General features: G+C 50.5%; 2 protein-coding genes across 2 annotated transcripts; both read left to right on the forward strand.

Annotated features, from left to right (window-relative positions):
* Positions 1–1,010: 1,010 nt before the first annotated feature.
* On the forward strand, positions 1,011–9,882 carry LOC115553373 (SET-binding protein-like). The gene is given in 4 exon segments (XM_030369519.1): positions 1,011–1,412; positions 4,579–5,352; positions 6,383–8,489; positions 8,492–9,882. Coding segments are annotated over 3 exon segments (3,657 nt in total). The 5' UTR covers positions 1,011–1,412; positions 4,579–5,046; the 3' UTR covers positions 9,736–9,882.
* Positions 9,883–12,205: 2,323 nt separating this feature from the next.
* On the forward strand, positions 12,206–18,207 carry LOC115553376 (uncharacterized; the record flags this gene model as incomplete). Its single annotated transcript, XM_030369526.1, has 11 exons — positions 12,206–12,628; positions 13,087–13,343; positions 13,585–13,679; positions 13,799–13,872; positions 14,134–14,179; positions 14,332–14,372; positions 14,549–14,619; positions 14,910–15,073; positions 15,687–15,772; positions 16,017–16,186; positions 16,281–18,207. Coding segments are annotated over 10 exons (1,413 nt in total), but the record flags the coding sequence as incomplete, so codon positions are not given.
* Between the last annotated feature and the right edge of the window lie 482 nt (positions 18,208–18,689).

Here is an 18,689-nt window from a genome sequence, read left to right on the forward strand (position 1 = left end):
AAATAACTATTAGGCTATACCGCATTAGGTGTCAATGGGGTCAACATACACACAGCGACGTAGAAATGTTAGTTAATTGTATTCATATACATCCATATCACCTTATTTTAATTTTAAGAGTAACTGGACCTTTACTTTTCATAGTAATAGACCCGATGTAGATGGGTGTTCCAGACGTCCACTTGTCATTTGGAATAAACAGACAGAGTGGTTGAATAATAAATAACTAAGTAACCATGGCCATTCAATGTATTACTCATTCACAGTTCAGAGGGCGAACTTTAGGGGTAATAAATAAATAATGCATTGCCAGATAATTGCATAAGCGTAATAGAAATCCGTGTACCTGTGTTTCAATCGTTTTAAACCAATTGCTACAACAACATACTACACATAGTATAACCTTAGGGCCTAATACAACAATTGCGTTCATAGCAATTGTTATTTTATATGTATTTATATCTGCTCTTATTAATATAATAACTAGTTATTAAATCCCTTTCTCGTAGCAAATTTGGATTACCTAATTCCCTAAATATGATAAAGTCGTATGTTAGTATCATTGCATGGTTAAATTCCTACATATATGTCAACAACCAAACTTCTATAGTCGTCGCCATTTTATTAGCCTTCTAAATAGCCCTCCCTAGTCGCTCCCTATTATAAGCTGCAATGAGATCCTCTGCTGTGCTCCACGTCTCATCTCCCCCTCGGGGCACCCACAAATGGCTCCGCATTCCCGCACACCAACCCACCACTTTCCAAGGTTACACCGCAAAGCAAAGAGCACATCATGCGGGTCAAGCGTGCAAAACATCCACCCTCCGATGCATGCGTGTGCAAATAATCTTCAAGTTATAATTCGGTTTGCCACGATGTAACTTTCACCGAGAAGGAGGGTAAATAAAACACCCCTGCTGCACCACCGCCACCTAGCTGCAGAGATGCGCACACTCACAAATCACTTCCCACTGTTACACCATAAAACAAAGAGCGCAGCCTGCGGGTCACGCGTGCAAAAATATCCACTCTCCGGTGCACACATGCGTGTGAAAATGATCAAGTTATAATTCGGGTTGCCAACTTGCCACGATCTAACTTTCCCCGAGAGGAGGGTTGGTACACCACTGCTGCACCACCGCCACCTAGCTGCAGAGACGCGCCTCCGGAGAGACCTCTCCGCCGCTGTGTGATTATGAAAACACCCGCGCGAATGTTGTGGCACAGTAGACACTGAGACGAGAGCTGATGAGATTGAAAGTCGCTAAGGAGGCGTAGCGGTCATAGTTATATAATCAAAGCAACACCTATTGCACCACGATCGTTGAATTATCGGTGGTAGGGCGCAGCGGGGAACCAGCAGCGCGCCGAGCCCCGGACTGAACGCGGTTAGTTGTGGGACGCGCTCTCGGGTAAGTGGCCTACGTAGCCTTATTCCAAAATGTCACGGCAGTGTGTGTGTTTTCATGTGTGCAGGCCTGTCATCATCAACATGGCTAAAGCGCATATGTTTGATGGAAAAACGACCAGCCGGGTGACCGTTTTAACTGTTCTGATTCCGAGGATGTGTGTCTGTAGAAGTTTAATGTGCGTGGTTGTTATTATTATTAGGGTATTTCTCGGTGGCTGGCACGAGTGTACGCGACGGCGGTGGACAGTAACCAGGGACGGGGAGATTCAACCACATCGCGTACAGACTACCAAAGTCAAACGTCTGATTTAACCCGCTTGTGACGGGGCGTTAGTTGCTTATAACGTCGGTAATACCAACCGCGGGGTGACGTGTTTGTGGCGGATCATACATGACAACAACACGTGCATGCGTTTCGTCGTCTGGTTAGTTAGTGCGACTGTGATCACGTATCTGTTCATTTTATAAAAAAGAAGGGGTGCGCAAAGTCATGATCGAGCCAAAGATCCCGTTTACGTCCTCTCCAGATCAGTGATGGCTGCTCCGGTGCGGTACCACCCCTGATGTACTCTTATCTACAGTATCTTCACCCCTCAGCAGCCTACGCAGCTGGTACACCATGTATGGCATTCTAATAACGGGTTCACTTACACTATGTCATTAATAAGCCTATGTAGCATGATGTCGGCCTTTGTGAAAGTATCTTCCATAGGAGATTTGTGAAACCTTAAAACCTTCTTTAGGAGGATCCACTAAAATGTACACAGCCTAATTGCAGCTCAGATATCTTTGCTTGGAAAGTTTTAGTAGATAATACGTTGCGTTAGGTTGTTGTTATTGGAGATACGGTCATGGTGGGATGGGGATGTAGTGGTTGGACATATGGGAAAGTAATAAGAACCAATGTTGTGGTTAATCATTCTGCCTTTCCCATTGGGATATATATATATATATATATATATATATATTATATAATATAATGTAAATACAAACTGAGATACATTATATATATTATATATATATATATATATATATATATATATATACATATATATATATATATATATATATATAATGTATCTCAGTTTGTATTTACATTACTGGGTGAAAGGCCATTAGAGTGGTGCCCAATCAACTTGGCCTTTGAGTGAAGACACTTGCTGATTGATGAAATGGCCTTTAAACCGTTATTTAACTAAACCCCGGTCTTAAAGAAATCCTCTGGCTCAGGGTGCCAACCAAATCCTTGCCCTCGCAGGCGGGACAGGACACAGTTACAGTAATCATATCTATTTAGTTCATTGTAGTAAGAATTTGGCCTTGAAGGGCTTTTCCAAACTATGTTACATAACAACGTAACTGGAACAGATGTTGATTTGGAATCAAGTAAGGGGGCTTGGGTGTGGAGGGAGGTAAGAAATATGGCCCGCAGAGCTCTTAAATGAAAACATTGTCTGAGGGGCTCTTTTACATCTAAAGGGCAGTCCAGCTCGCTGAAAGACAGATGAGCTATTTCATAAGTGGCTCTCAGGAGAGAGAAGGGGGGGAGAAAAAAAAGAATGCCAGACGGGGGTGTTTATTAGAAAATGGGTCTGAGAGAGACAGAGAGAGAGAGAGAGAGAGAGAGAGAGAGACAGAGAGAGAGAGAGAGAGAGAGAGAGAGAGAGAGAGAGAGAGAGAGAGAGAGAGAGAGAGAGAGAGAGAGAAAGAGAGAGAGAGAGTAAGAGAGAGAGAGAGAACGAGAACGAGAACGTGTTTGATAAAGGAAGCACGACACTGGACGCTGTTTCTCCTGCATTCAAATTCCGGCTTAGCGTTGCGTGATTGAGAGTGCGATGGGGGGAAAGTTTTCGCCACAGAAGAGAATGTTATTTTAGGGTGTGTTAGTAACGGTAATGTCACATTAAAAGCCCATTTACAATGGGGTCAATGAAAAGCTTACTCAACTTAGAGGAAGCTATGGAGGAGGAAGGAATTTGCACTAATTTCCAAAAATACGTTTTTTTGTTTTTCCCCCCTTTTCCTACTGATTCGTGTTACTACAGCGAGGGAGGGGGGGCCGTGAATGGAGGGATTTAGTTTGGGGAAGAGGAAAAGAGGTGGAGGAAAATATGGTTCTGATTAACATGGAAACAGCCCTTTAGTTTACTATTTTACCATGTGTTATTATGTTGAGGGGGGGGGGGGGGGGGGGGGGTGGGGGCGGGGCGAGAGACAGACAGAGAGAGAGAGCGAGTGAGAGAGAGAGAAGTGAAAAGGATTAAGATAATATATGCAGTGGCATGCTGACAAACAGGGGAGTTTCAGAGAGAAAAGAAAGTACAGCAGAGGCAACGGTGGGGAGGGGAGGCACTTGGGGGAGTTACCGAAAACGGAGCGGCCGATGATAGAAGTGACTAAGAGAGAGCGGGGCTGGGACTGGATCAGATGGGGGATCTGTGAGGATCTGATTGGGGATTTGATTTGGAAAAGAGGTCTGCGACTCAAGGAGTACAACCAGAACCAGTGGAGGAGAAGCAGTGTTGTGCTCTTAAACACAATGTGACATGATGGTCAAGTTAATCTAACCTGAAAGCATTTTCAAGTCAAATAGGTACTTAGCACAAGGTTGAATAATCTTTGGAGACATCTGAGTTATTGGCTGTTAAAGAGTGATAGAACACGCTAGCCAGATTGGTGTAGTGTTAGCCCCTTGAAGGCTTTATTTGAACGAGAGCGGAAACGTGTTATAAAATAACAGTGGCCGCATGTTATCCAAAGATTGGCTGTGATGTTAGGCTTGGCTGTTAGCCTATCACAAGCATTTTTCAGCAGTAGAGGAAGTGCCGTCTATGTTTTTTGTTTAATATTTTGTGAATAGCTAGGTGAATATTATGTATATGGCTGATACACTAAAAGAGTTTGTTTCATGATTTTCTTTAATGGAACTTGAACTGAAACTGAACTTTGGGGTCCGACAGACGGGGAGTGTTTCGGTAGGGTGAGGTCATCTCCAGAGGATTAAGAGCACCTTACCTCAGCAGTATGGTCGAAGGGGTTTCCCCCTCAATATAAAATGACTAATAATAACGATCTCTGTCTCTCTCTGTCTCTGTCTCTCTGTCTCTGTCTCTGTCTCTCTCTCTCTCTGTTTCTGTCTCTGTCTCTCTCTCTCTGTGTACCTCCAGCCTAACCACCTCAGCCGTATTTTGAGTCTTAAGTGCTGCATTGAAGCCGTTACACTGGGAACCCCACCGCACCCGGCCCCTCCCCCCTGACTTCTCTGATGGACCAGAGAGCGAAGGGGGGGACCCCTCCGACGGCCAGCACCACCAAACCCTCCACACCCCCCGCGCCCGCGGCCCTCCAGCGAGGAGCCCCGGAGGGACCGGGCAAGGGACAAGAAGAGGAGCAGAGACAAGGAGGTGGTGGAGAATGGGGAGGAGGAGGGTAAAGAGTTGGAGGATGAGAGGCGAGGAGCTGGGAGAGGTGGTCCGGGAGGGGACAAGGGGACGGTGCTGGAGCTGCTGATCGAGGGCCGCTGCGGAGACGCAGGCCCGCGGCCCCTCCTCTACCCGGGCCCCGCCGACGGCCCAGAGGGAAACGTGCGGTTGCGCATCGGACTCCAAGCCAAGAGGACCAAGAAGCCCCCCAAGATGCTGGAAAGCTACGTCTGCAAGCCCACCTTCAGGACCTACCAGAGGCAGGGCCGGGCCGAGGCGGCGCGGGCCGGGGGCGGGGAGGGAGAGGTGGGTCAGCAGGGCGTCACGAGCCCCGCGCTGGGGGAGGCCGCCAGGGAGCAGGGCTCCGCGCTGGACGCTGTCCAGCCCCACACCAAACAAACTGCATCAGCTGCACCCTCTCCACCTTCATCATCCTCGCGGTCGCAGCGACCACCATTATCGGCCACTGCTCCGCCTGTCTCGGCTCCTGCCAGCCCGGGGGCCCGCACCGACCGTGAGGTGGGTTAAAGGGAGAATTGGTCTGACATACACAGCTTGTATTCCTGTCGATAGTTAATAGTGCCTTTCGGTACCACAACCACATAGTTGTACATTATTAATGACACCTATGTGTGAATTTTGGTAACTGTAGTCCACCACCAGTCTTACCCAGTGAAAAAGATCCTTCTCTGCTTTAGCAGAGGTAGTAATCGGGATTTGTTTAAATACTGAAACCCAAGCAGTAGATTCGAGTCAACAGAACTATAAATAGGCCAACAGCACAGCAACTACTGAAAGCCGAGGCAGACATGTATTCATCCGTCTTCATGACAATCACCCAAGGGGAGGCTTATTGCTTTAGCTGTGAAAACACTACTCAAGCATCAACATTCCAAAATTATAGGACATGTATAAAATGTCAAGACTTCCCATCTTATTTGTGGCAATTTATAGCTACCAATAGCACAGCTGTCTCTCTCGGTTTCCCCTGCCTCTCTCTCTCTCTATCTCTGAGCCTCCTCTATTTTTACATCCCCTCTTTTCTCTACCTGCTCCATTTATCTTTCACTCCCCCTCTGCTTCTCCTCTCTCTCTCTCTCTCTCTCTCTCTCTCTCTCTCTATCTCTCTCTCTCCTCTCTCTCTCTCTCTCTCTCTCTCTCTCTCTCTCTCTCTCTCTCTTTTCTCTTCTCTCTTTCTCTCTTGCTTCTCTCTCTCTCTCTCTCTCTCTCTTTTCTCTTCTCTCTTTCTCTCTTTGCTTCTCTCTCTCTCTCCCCTCTTGTTTTTTCACTGTTTGTATTTGTCCTCCTTCTGTGCCAACTTTACTCCTGTTTCCATAACCTCACTCTGTACTTCTACTTAATAAACCCGCTTTTCATTCCCCCATTGAGTCATTCTGTCCTCGATCTCCTTCAGCAGTCGCACACAAACAAAAGTCATTGTGTTCTCTTGTTTAACTTCATTGCCCTTCACTGCTTTTACCTCTACAATAATGACATTATGGCCATTAAAGACGGAGTTGACCTTGTTGGTTTTTTTCTTTACTTACAGGTTTCTATCAAACCATCCGCGAAGACAGAGGCAAATGCGAACAGCTCCCCTGGAAAGCCACTGAGAGATAAGCCTCCCAGTATCAGTGCTCAGTCTGGAGGCACTGCAGGACACAAAATGTGCTCTTTGAAAACAGACCAGTCGATTTCCCCCACCACCCACTCCCTCACCGCCCTGTCCACCCCGGCCACCTCCGCAGGGGAACCCAGAAACGAGGGAGAGACCCACAGCAAGCATGACGGTTTGGAGAGGCTGAAGAGAGTGGCCAATGGGAAAGGCAAGCTGGAAGGTTGCGTTAATGCCCGGACCTCAAAGGTCAAATTTGGAAGCATCAGCAGATTGTCAACTTCTACCAATGATACAGAGCCCGCAGCGAGACCGCCGGCCGTCTCCAGCAGCTCACACAAAGAGCCCTGCCGCTTCCAGAAGAACAGGGCGGATGCTGTCTGCCCGCCTTCGGTCGACCCTAAACCACGGTCCACCGCCTCCCCACCCACACAGCTCTTCTCTTGCAGCTCCGACGCAACCCAGGGGCCTCCTCTTCTAGATAAGAGGAAGGAGAAGAAAGCCAGGAGAGGGAACAGGAAGGAGAAGAAAAAGAGAGACAGAGGTCAGGCAGATGGAGGCAAGAGTGAAGGAGGGAGGTGGGAGGAGGGCAAGAAGAAGAAAAGGCAGAAGGTGAAGGACAGGAAGTCGAGACACGGGAAGGGGAAGGAGGAACAGGGAAGGAACCAAGGTACAAAGAGAGAGGGAGCAGAAAACACAGAAAGAGGGAAGATTGAGCGAAAGAGGGATAAACTTAGCCCGGAAAGCCATAGGGGAAAAGACAAGAGAGATGAGCCATGTGAAATAGATGATGTTGCTAAGCAAGATAGGGCCCGTACATTAGCCATCCCAGGTGAGAGGGAGAAGGTAGAGGAAACGACCAACAAGACAGTGAGAGAAGCAGAGTCAGCTGCTGTGGATGACAACACTAAATCTAAAGAACAGTACGTCCCCTTGAGACATCATACTGTATCTCCTAGCCACCACTCTCCTCCTCTCGCTCCTCCTCTCTCTCATTCTCCTCCTGCTGCCTGCTCACTTACGTCAGCCTCCGCCGCTCCCCAGGAGCAGGACAGCCGGCCGCTGAAGAAGCGTAAAGCCAGGCGCCCCAGTTGGACCAAGCTAGTGCACAGGGTTCAGAGAGCAGAGAACCAGGAACCCCCCGTGGATTCCTCCAACAACCCCTATTTAAGCTTGCCAGAGAAGATCAAGAGCTGCCCGTCTACAATGTCCCCAGACCGAGCTACGGATCTGGCCCACCTGACCTCCTCCTCCTCCTCTCCGTCTCCCTTCCAACATCATCTCCTCAGCGCGCGACATGCAGACCTTCCTCGCCTGCACATAGTGGGAGTCAGCTCCACTCTCGGGTTATGCCATGACCCCGCGCGGAAGAGAGGCCGGCCCAGGTCTCACACTGAGCTCACGCCGAGATCCTCCCCAAAAGCAGCTACCGAAGACGCTCCTCGTCCGGGCTGTGAAGGAGCACCCAAAGCCCCTTCGCCGGTAACCTTCCCCTCTCACCGAGGTGTGGCCCCGCCTCACGCCACGCCCAGGAAGAGAGGGCGCCCTCCGAAGCGACCCCTGCCCGAAGACCCCTACGGAGAGCTACCCGGCTCCTCAGAGGGCAAGGGGAGGTACAAGGCCTTCACCGCCGAGCGAGGCATCAGACAGCTGAAGATACGCAAGCTCATCAGTGAGATAAAGAAGAAGAGGAAAAGGCTCTACCCAGGGATGCGCTCCGAGTACGGGCGGAGGCGAGGGGCGAGGGGGGAGGTGGAGTGCGAGGGTGTTGCGGTGGCGTGTCGGCCACAGGAAGCCATGGGGAACACGCTCTCAGCCCTATCCCCTCTGGGGGAGAAGTGGGGCGCCCAGATCAATGTCAGTAAGAGGGGGACCATCTACATGGGCAAGAGGAGAGGACGCAAGCCTAAAGCTCCAGCAGGGACCCTCCCCTCACCCTTTAATGCCCAGAGGTCCCCCCAGCCGCCTCTGTTCACCGGCCTCTCGGAGAGCTCTCTCTTCACCTCCCACCAGCTCCAGCCCCCGGCCACGCACCCCTTCCCCTCCCCTCCCTCACCCACTCCAGCGGGGCGCAGAGCCCCTACAGCGAGGGCAGCTTCACGGACCCCGCGTCCTCCTCCCTGGTGTTCCCACACCCCTTCTCCCTCCCCTCCCCTGCCTCCTCCTGCACCTCCCCGCACCCCCCTCCTCCCACCTCCTCCCTCTCCCCCTTTGTGAAGAGGAGCTGTCCTTGTCAGGGGAGGCTGCACTTCCCCTTCCACCAGTCGTCCTGTAAGCTCTCGGCGCTCCCCCCAACCCTGCACCACTCACCCGCCTCCCCCGCTCACCTGAAGGAGGCCATTCCCTCCCCCAGGAGTGAGTCGCACAGCGAGGAGACGCTGCCTAGCGACAGCGGCATCGGCACGGACAACAACAGTGTGTCTGAGCGGGGAGGGGAGATGAGGGGGGGCCGCGGCGTGTTCCGGACGGGCCTGATCCTGGGGGCACAGAGGTACCCCTCCGCCTTAGCCAAACACCCATCTCCGGTCGCTCCTCACCTGGTTTCCATCCACAGACACACCCATCCCATGGCCAGCCCCGGGGCCGCGGAGAGGCAGAGAGAGCGGCATCGACACAGGAGGAGGGACTTTGACTGCGTGTCCCCCTGCAGCTGCATGTGTTCCTGCCCCTGCCAGGGCGCCAACAAGTGCTCTCATGTGGACAGCTACCCTTGCCTCGGTCACAACGCCGTCAAGAAACAGAAGAGTAAACACAAGAAGAAGCACCTTCAGCTGCACATGCACAACCCCGAGTTCCTGGCCGAGCTGGAGGATGTGATTGGCCAGTTGGGGGAGGTCCACATCGGACGGCGCGGCTGGGTGCGGGCGGGGCTGGGGCCGGGCGCGGAGGGAGGCGTGAAGGTCGATGGAGGCAGGCGCCATCACCCCTCGTCCTCGCACCCCCTGCGCTCCAACATCTTCCGGATCAATCTGAACGGCTTCTACTCCCCCCACCCATCTGCTTATTCGGCAAATCCCCCGTACAGCCCCCAGCCCTTCTACCCGTGCCAGCCCCTGCACTGTGGCCGGAAGCCAGACCGCAGACAGTGCGGCTGCCCTTCAAAGTTCCAAGAGCCCATCGACGACATGGGGTTCTACAGGGGATACCCCCCCACCGTGCCCATCTATCCCCACCTCCACAGCTCCTACCCTCTGCCCCCGCCCCACCAGTATGTCTCCACCAGCCCCACCACCCACACTTCCTCCTCAACCCCGCCCGCTTCCACCGGAGAATGGGCCGGGCGCTGAGGGACGGGGGGCTGGGGGTGGAGGGCGAGGGGGACCCGGGGAGGCTTGGCGGTGGCGGAGGGGGAGGGCTGCGCGCCGGCGCAGGGTTCACCTCCGCCCTCGGCTGTGGCTGTTCCAGGTCTGAACGCAAACACAAACGTAAACACCGCCACCAGCACTGCGACCTCAGCGAGGAGGAGGATGATGCGGAGGAGGAGGAGGAGGAGGAGGAGGGGGGGGTGCGGGGAGGGCGGACAGGTCACAAGCCCCCGCCGCGGGGGTACGTCTCGCTGCCGGCCGACGGGGGTAGGAAAGCCGCCAGGGACTCGCCGTGGCTGTGCAAGACCGTCAGGGAGTCCTCCTCCTTCGCTGCGCCCAGCGCGTCTTCCCTGCCGAGGTTATCGTCAGATCGATTCAAGCCAACCCCGCTCAGCTCCCTGGGGCTGGGCTCCTCTCACCTCTCCTCATTCGGGGGGAGCTGGGGGGGTCTGGGACAGCCGTGGATGAAGAGCGGGCTGTTGGGGCGTCCGGGATTCAGCCTGTCCAGCCCCAGCTGGAGCACCGCAGCCAGCAGTAAACACGCTGAGAGGTCAGAGGGGTCGGACCCGGAGGAGGACGAGGATGAAGATGAATTCCAAGACTCGCATCTGTATGCCGCTCCCCAGTCCCCAACACACATCAACCTGTTCACCTCTGCTGCCATGGAAACGGGGCGGAAGGGCCTAAGAATAGGCAAAGAAGGTCAGGGTGTTGGAGAGATGTCATGGAGGAGGGGGGATCTGGCCTGGAGAGAGAGACGAGGAACAGGTGAGAACGCATGGCTGGATTTCCCCGACATTTCTTAGCTACATCGTTGTCCAATAACCAACACAAAGACTCACTTGCCATTCAACTACTGTACTACCAGATAAGAAATACATACTGTATATGAAGTCCTAATATGTGATTTGGGCATTTTTTGGAATATATATTTTGATTTGGATACAGAGAATGAAAGAATACCACTAGACTGACCCAAAAGCTCAAAAAATGGGGTCATCTGTAGACAATTCATACAACAAGGATTGTATTGTCTTGTCCTCCACGCCCCCATTGTATCACAAGGAATAGAGAAGGCCTACAAGGAAATGATGGGAACACATTTATCTTATCATAAAAAAAGTATAGTGCCAAGTAATTTATAAGCCAGATCATGTAAAGAATGTATTGGTTAGCCCCTGTGAGATCAGATTAATTATAAAACCATGCCTTTTAGGGGTATAAAAGAAAGTGTGACATGTATTTTCTGAGTAAATGGGTCTAGTGTCAAACACTAGAGAGAGGGAGAGAGATTTGCAGCCTTTCTCAGTTTGGATTGAAGAGAGGGAGTGATAATTTGGCTAATGCAGTAGGGACATATTCGCCTCTTTCTCCCCAGCGCTGCACATCAAGGGCTGGAGCGTGTTTTTAGAGGTAATCAGAAAGGAAATCAACCTTCTTTTTTTATTGCCAATTTCAGACACGCACTGCTGAGCAGGGGACGCATCTGATATACACGCTTGTACTCTGCAATCTCTCTCTCTCTCTCTCTCTCTCTCTCTCTCTCTCTCTCTCTCTCTCTCTCTCTCTCTCTCTCTCTCTCTCTCAAAGCACCCCAGCAGGCTGGCTGGTAGGCATCCTGTAGGAGGTCTGCCAGAAAAATACTTTGGTTTGTAACAAACCACCATACTTCTGCTGCTGCAGCCCAAAGCGACGCAGTCATTAGCTAACCACGAAGGCGGTTATTTAAAGCCATGCCTCTGCTCCTGCAGCCCCGTTGGCCAACAGGGGCCCTGCCTGACTTGGGGGGGATAATACGGAAAGAGCGGTCACGGGCTGCAGGGGAGGAGGGATCAAGGAGGAAATAGGGACCAGAGAGTACCGCTGGGGTCAGACCAGGGATAAAGAGTGAATAGAGAGGAGGGGTTGGACTACTTTTTGAATTAGTACATCTTTAAACTAATTTAGATGTTTAACTATTTTTTCATTAGTGTGCCCCCCTCACACACACACACACACACACACACACACACACACCGGAAAACACACAAACGTTTTTGCCCATTCACACTAATTGTTCATCGTTATCTCTCTGGTCGTGCCAATGTGCACCAAATTAGCCAAACAATTTAAGCTTGCAATAGCTAGTCCTTCATGCGTGGGGTGCTTCTCAGTGCGGGTATACCCTTGAAGATTGCAATACTTTTCTTCACTGTATTTGTGTGTGTGTGTGTGTGTGTGTGTGTGTATGAGCGTGTGCGTGCCCGTGTGTTCGGACACAAGTCGAGCTTCCCGGAAAATTATGAGTTCAGAGGAAATGTCGTGACTCACCACCTCATCTGCAGCCCATGAATCAGTAGAGTGCGGCTTCTTCTCCTGTTGGCTCAGCCACTGATCCACATCTGTCTCCCTCTCCCCCACCCCTCCTCCCTCCCTCTCACACACGCTCACACGCGACAGGTTCACAAGGTGACCTGAGACGTCGGGGCCAGCAGAAAGGTGTGCCAGCAGCAGCCTCAGCAGCAACAGACGGCACCGAGGTCAGGAAGAGAGGGCCCGGGCGACCCAGGAAGTACCCCCTGCCCGCTCCTGTACCGACCTCCACGTTGTCGTCCTCGTCACCGCCACCGCCGCCGCCACCTCCACCGCCACCCCCACCCCCACCCCCACCACCCATCTGCTGCTCTACCTCCTTCTCCTCCTCCTCCTCCACATCTCCCTCTACCGCCCCCCCGCAGTCCCCAGAGCAGCCAGCGGCGAGGAGCCGGGTGGAGGTCGTTGGGGAGAGGCTGGCAGAGCGCCCCGCGGCTCCCAAGAGGGACGGCGAGTTAGGCGCGGGCGCCAAGCGGAAGCGAGGACGCAAGAGGAAGAACGCCGACTCCCCCTGTCGTCAGAGGTATATGAACAAACACACTCGTGCGCGTAAGTCCATGTCTAACCTTGTGTAGCCAAACCCCCCCCCCCCCCCCCCCACATCTCTCAAGCTAACAGAGGATCTGTGGAAACCTTGTCAATAACGAGACCTCTGTAACCCCGAGTGGGCTCTTTGATTGGCCACGAACATGGGGGGGAAACGTTCCAGGAACTGAGGTGTTCCGGCTCAGTTTTCGCTCGCGTAACTCCATAGGTAACATTGTAAGTATGCGAGGTGGCCGACGGTCTCTCTGCCCTTTCCTGTCCAACCCTCAAGCCCAGATCTCAACCCCCCCACCATCAGACTCTGTAGGCGTGATGAGCGGAAGTCTGGCTACGCTAGATTAGCTCATGCCTTGAGACCCACCTGACGCAAGTGAGCAGCTGTGCTGAACTGTACTCAGGGATCAACACCTTTAATATTAACCCACGGCTCATCAGCACTGTGTACTAAGCCAGTGCCTTTTCTCTCTATCTCTCCTTTTCCTCCCTGTCTTTCTACCTCTCTCTTCATTCCTTCCTTTTAGTCTCAGCGACGATAAGCCCGAAAGCGACGATCCAGCACAATATTTAGACCAGTCAGAGACAGAGCAGCTGTCGCCCACCACAGCCGTCCAATGGGAGAGGAGAGCGAAGACCTACCCCAGCAAGAGGTTCTTAAGTTCCGGCCTTTACTCGGACGATTACAAAACCACAGAGTGAGTTGATTAAGGCCACACTGAAATTGTCATTTATTAAAAATAAAAAACATTTATAGCTTTTACCTTCATTTTCTCCCATTATTTTCCATGTGTTGTCAAAATGGGGACCGATAGTTACAGTGAAAGGTTTTGAACCCCAATATCTGCAGTCGACTCAGAGGCATCCTTGTGCCAGACACCTAACCTGGAATAAATGACCGGTACATATATTTTTAGTAAGCTCTTCTGTTTTTTCCAGCTCCTCCACCGAATCCAACCCAACCAGCACAGCGAGTTTGGAGTATACCGCGGGAGAGCGCGAGCACAGCCTCCTACCGGCTCCACTTCATGTCGGTGCGTGTACAGCAACCATGCTACCATGGCTGGTCGGTGGTTGTTGATACTCTGTGTAACATTCCTTCCTAGCGTCAGGGGATTAACCGCGCGGTACGCCCACCCCTTGTGTCTCGTAGGCAAGTACCTGAGGCTGAAGCGGATCGATTTCCAGCTGCCCTATGATGTACTGTGGCTCTGGAGACACAACCAGGTACACTTCACTACTACTACTACTACCACTACTACCGGAGCCTCACGGTGGGCGGGGCATGTCGGACTCAGCCAATAGCAGCGCCTATTGCAAATCACGTTGCAGCGGTTCATTCGAAGTAACCACAGGGAGGGGCTGGGGAAGGGGAGGGGACCCAATGAGATGAAAAAAATTGATCTCAACAGTTAGGGAACCTTGTTAGTGCAGAACGAGGTGCTACCGGTTGGTGTGTGACCGGTTGTGTGCGCGTGTGTTTCACAGCTGAACCAGCCGCCCGCGGTGCCGCTGAAGAGGAAGAGGCTCTGCTGTGAGTAGCTCACTTCCTTGTGATTGTGCTCAGTTCAGTTTGTCTGCTCCCCTGTCGTTTCCAGAAGGCTCTTTAACTCAGCCGGCAGTTTTGCTGTCTCCATGCTCTCTACCTTCCCACCTATAATCTCTTCCTCTGTTTCATGCCCCCAGGCCGGCCGAAGGGGAGAACAAGAGCGTCTCTCCATGAAGCCGTGAGTTAGAGTAAAGATATTTGCTTGCCTTTCACTCACATTCATTTATTCCATGGTTCATTTAATCTCTCTCTCTCTCTCTCTCTCTCTCTCTCTCTCTCCCTCTCTCCCTCTCCTCTCCCTCTCCCTCTCTCTCTCTCTCTCTCTCTCTCTCTCTCTCTCTCTCTCTCTCTCAGGAGGATGGCTGTGGGGACCTGGTCGGCCTCTTCCCTCATCTGGAGATGGAGCCCATGACCAGCACTGAGAGGTAGAGAACTAGACGTTTACATAACACATGAGTTACTGTTTCCAATTATTTATTCCGTTTCAATATGAGTTTTACTGCTGTACAGGAATCACAATGCATCAATACAAATGGGAAACATGTGTGCTTGTGGGTTTATGTCTACATGTGTGTGCGTGTGTGTTTGTGTGGGTTTATGTCTATATGTGTGTGTGTGTGTGTGTGTGTACGCATGTGTGTGCGCCTGTGCATGCGTGTTTGTGTGGGTGCCTGTGTGTGTGTGTGTGTGTGTGTGCGCGCCCTTGCGTCTCCAGGAGCTTCGTGGTGAGGCAGCGCGTTTTCCTGGTGAGGAACTGGGAGCTGGTGCGGGACAAGCAGATCCACCTGAGGATGGAGCGGGAGCGGCGAAGGCAGCGGGCGGAGAGCGACGCCGCGCACCGCCCGGCCAGCAACGGGGACCGCAGCAACATCCAGTCAGGTCCATGAAGCAAGTGTGTGTGTTAGTTTTTGTTCCTGTAGGCGTCTGTGGATGCATGATGTATGACGTGTGTGGCTGAATTGTGTGTACACGTTCCTTCAAATTGACTGCACTTTGGGTATTTGTGTGTGTGTGTGTGTGTGTGTGTGTGTTATTTCTTTAGAGTTTTTTTCACATGTGCGTGCATGCAAATAAGTGTGTGTGCGTGTACGTGCGTGTGTGTGTGTCTGTGTGCCTAAGTGGACTTCTGTGCACGTGTGTGTGTGTGGTGGGGGAGAGTTGCGTTGGCCTCGTCCTCCTCCCCGTCTCGGGGCCTGTCCCAGTGTATCACACTCAGAGCTACCGGCCAAGTGCTTTTCCAACCACAGTCATCCTGGCGGCAGAAATGTTTCCCCCATTTCTGTCCGCCACCGCCGCTGTCCGTGAACCCGGCATTGATCCCGCTTCACGGGAAACGGCGGAACCACACGGCCGTTTAGGAACAGTCGCCAGGGTGATCATGGAGACACATGTTAACGAGCTGTGAACACACCAGAGTCCGTCGCCGCCTGCGTCTGTTCTCACGGCTCCGAGCTGTCATAACTTAACGTCGAGTCCCTTCCTGAACCCACAGATGAGCCGCTCGGGTCGGCCGTCATCAGCAGAGACCCCCACAGCGGGACGCCAGACAACTCCGTCTCTCTCACTGCCTACCCTCATGTAAGCACACGCACACACGCACACACACACACACACACACACACACACACACACACACACACACACACACAAAAACACACAGCTTGGTTCCCAACAACTCGACCTGCCCATATTTCTCTTGATGGAAACCAAAAATGTAACTATTTTCCTTTAAGCAGGATACATTCCTAAGAGAAATGGGGGTGATGGAAATCTGCGAATCTGTTTGACTCCACATTTTTGGTTGTTTTTTTGCCCACCACAGCGAACCAAAGCCCAGAATAGAAGAGAGGAAACGGGAGAGAAAGACGAATCCCAGGAAGAAGAAGAAGGAGAAGAAGACAAAGACGACCAAGTTTGCCGCAAAGAATTGCGGAGGAAACGACTGAACGACTTACTCCTTGCACTGCAACATTCATAAGCTTAGAGCCAGAGGTGAGACACGGAATGATCAAAACATTTTCCACTATCACCTATGCAGAGCCAGTACAATCGTTTAACAGCATGCCTCAACCGTTCTCTAATGCAGGTGGGATCGCTCTGGGGGGATTTGGAGCCGGCCCTCGGGGATAGATCGGACAGAGAGGAACTCTAAACACCAGCGTTGCAATCCCGCCTTAAGGACTAATTATTGCAAAATGAAAGAGAGAGAACCGATGCATATGATGGAGAGGAAATCTATACGCAGAACACAGCCCAACAGTTTGAGTGTGGTGAACCCGGTGCTCTAAAGGGCATCATACCAACATTGAAACCATGGCAACGCATTCTTAGTCCGAGAGGCGAAGGACGTGCGAAGCGGAGAGAGAGCGAGACAGCGAAAGAGAGAGTTGACAGAAAATTGACCAGCTGAGATGAATTTGCACTAGTGCTGGATAGATGAAGCACACTATAGACTGCATGCTAAGTGGACACACTATTAACACACACACACACACACACACACACACACACACACACACATATACACACACATTTGAACAGCCCATACTTTGGCACCTTAATCAAAGTCGTGGAGACATTGGTCAGTCGTCTGAATGCCATGCTTCAGTTCAGGATAAAGAGAGTATTCTCCCTAGCGGTTCAGACTAGTTTCCTCCGTGTTCTGTGCTTAATGTCTTTGGCCCAGATCACTGCGCAGGTGAGGGTAAGCAGAGACGAGAGAAGGGAGACATTTTTAACTATTTAGACAGTGCTTTGGTCCTCCTCAGTGCCCCACCCCCACCCTACCAGGTCTGTTATCCGTTAAAAAGGGGTGGGAGTGGGGGGGCTCGTACGGGAAGGAATTTTGGCAATGCTGCAATAGAGTTTGTAACGAGGTTCTCAGAGGTTATATTTTAAAAAATAGCAAATGTCTAGTAAGGAAATGTACTCTGCATATTAATGGTTAGAAAGTGCTTGTTGTTGACTATACTTAGTATTGTTCTAGTGGGGGGAGGGGGTGTAATGTGTTTCTGTTTACTTCGGACTGCCTTGGAGAATGTTTTGCTCTTTGCTCTACACGGACCACAGACAATCAAAATGTTTTAAAGGGAAAGAAAAAAAAAAAATTGAGGAATGTACCCAGAATGCTCTGTAAGTGCCAAGTTGTACGATTAATATCTACGCAAATTGATGCAGTGTTTAAAAGCAATATTCCCTGTGGTAACTATTGACTATGTAACACCTTTGTTTTGTATTTTACTTTTTTTTATATTTTATTATTTTGCAAATGCAAGGTCAGTTTTCTGTACAGATAGTTTGCCAATGTTATCATAGAAAAAAAAAGGAAGATACACCTAGTATAGATATATATCTAAGTGTCTTATTACAAGTAAATGTTTTACAATACATATAGTTTACTACCTACCTATCCACAGTGGTATGTACGATTAGTATTATGAATTATATATTAGTACTCTCCGGATTAGTTGTTACTAAACAGAACTTTTTTTTGACTTAAGACGTTTTTAAAAATGACTGACTGATATAGTATCAGACATTTCTCTTTTAAATTGACAATGATTGTATATGAATCTTTTTATAGAATACATAATTTGTTTCGTTATTTTTATTTCAGATAATTTTATTTTTTGTGGGTCAGACAATCAATTGTTAATGAATTGGTTACCTTTTGTCAACGACAGTCTTTTAAGTCTACACTTAATTATACTGTGGCTTCCAAATAACAAGCCAAGAAAGTGCAATTTCTTTGACTGTTTACATGTATATTTCCCATTGTCCCTTTCTAACAAAAAGCACTACACTATTGCCAGTGGATGATTAACTTTATAGCAAAGGTACACACAATACAGAGTTATTTATATAGTTTGCATGAAATGTAGCCTTTGCCTCTTCCCTATGATAATGTGCATCTGAAAAACAAAAAGGAAATTGTTGATATCATCACTCAATGCCATTGAATGTCTGTCTAACCTTTTTGCCTCTATATCCACAATAAAAAAAAAAACATTCTACTTCGGCTCCTAAATACGGGAAAACGTTTTTTTTTGAAAATCCCAAGCATGGCCTCGGTGCGGTCGTGCCGCCATGGAGACGGTGGACGTATTTATGATTTCTCCATGGAGGAAACTGCCGCAGTGAAGAAAAATAATTAGCTCACGCTAACAGTGCTATCTAGTGGCGTGAGGCGAGAGCGCGTGATCGCCTTGTTGTCCTCCATAATGACCCACAATAGAGGTTATCAAAATAACACCAGTACAAGATGTGTGGTGGGGGAGGGGCCGCTTCTCCCTGATTGGCTGACGCCACTCTCCTCTCTGCAGTATCCTCGGACACCCTGGGAGGCTCTGGCTGGACTTCAAACCAGACACATTACACGTATTTCGTTTTCAGAGGAGGACATGGGACATGTAGTGGAATAAAACTCAATGCAGTTGTTGTTTTTCACAGCTATACCTTGACCTCTGCCAAGTCCGAGCTTGGCAGCTTCCTGTCC

Source organism: Gadus morhua, chromosome 11, assembly GCF_902167405.1.
Source record: "Gadus morhua chromosome 11, gadMor3.0, whole genome shotgun sequence".
Classification (NCBI taxonomy): Eukaryota; Metazoa; Chordata; class Actinopteri; order Gadiformes; family Gadidae; genus Gadus; species Gadus morhua.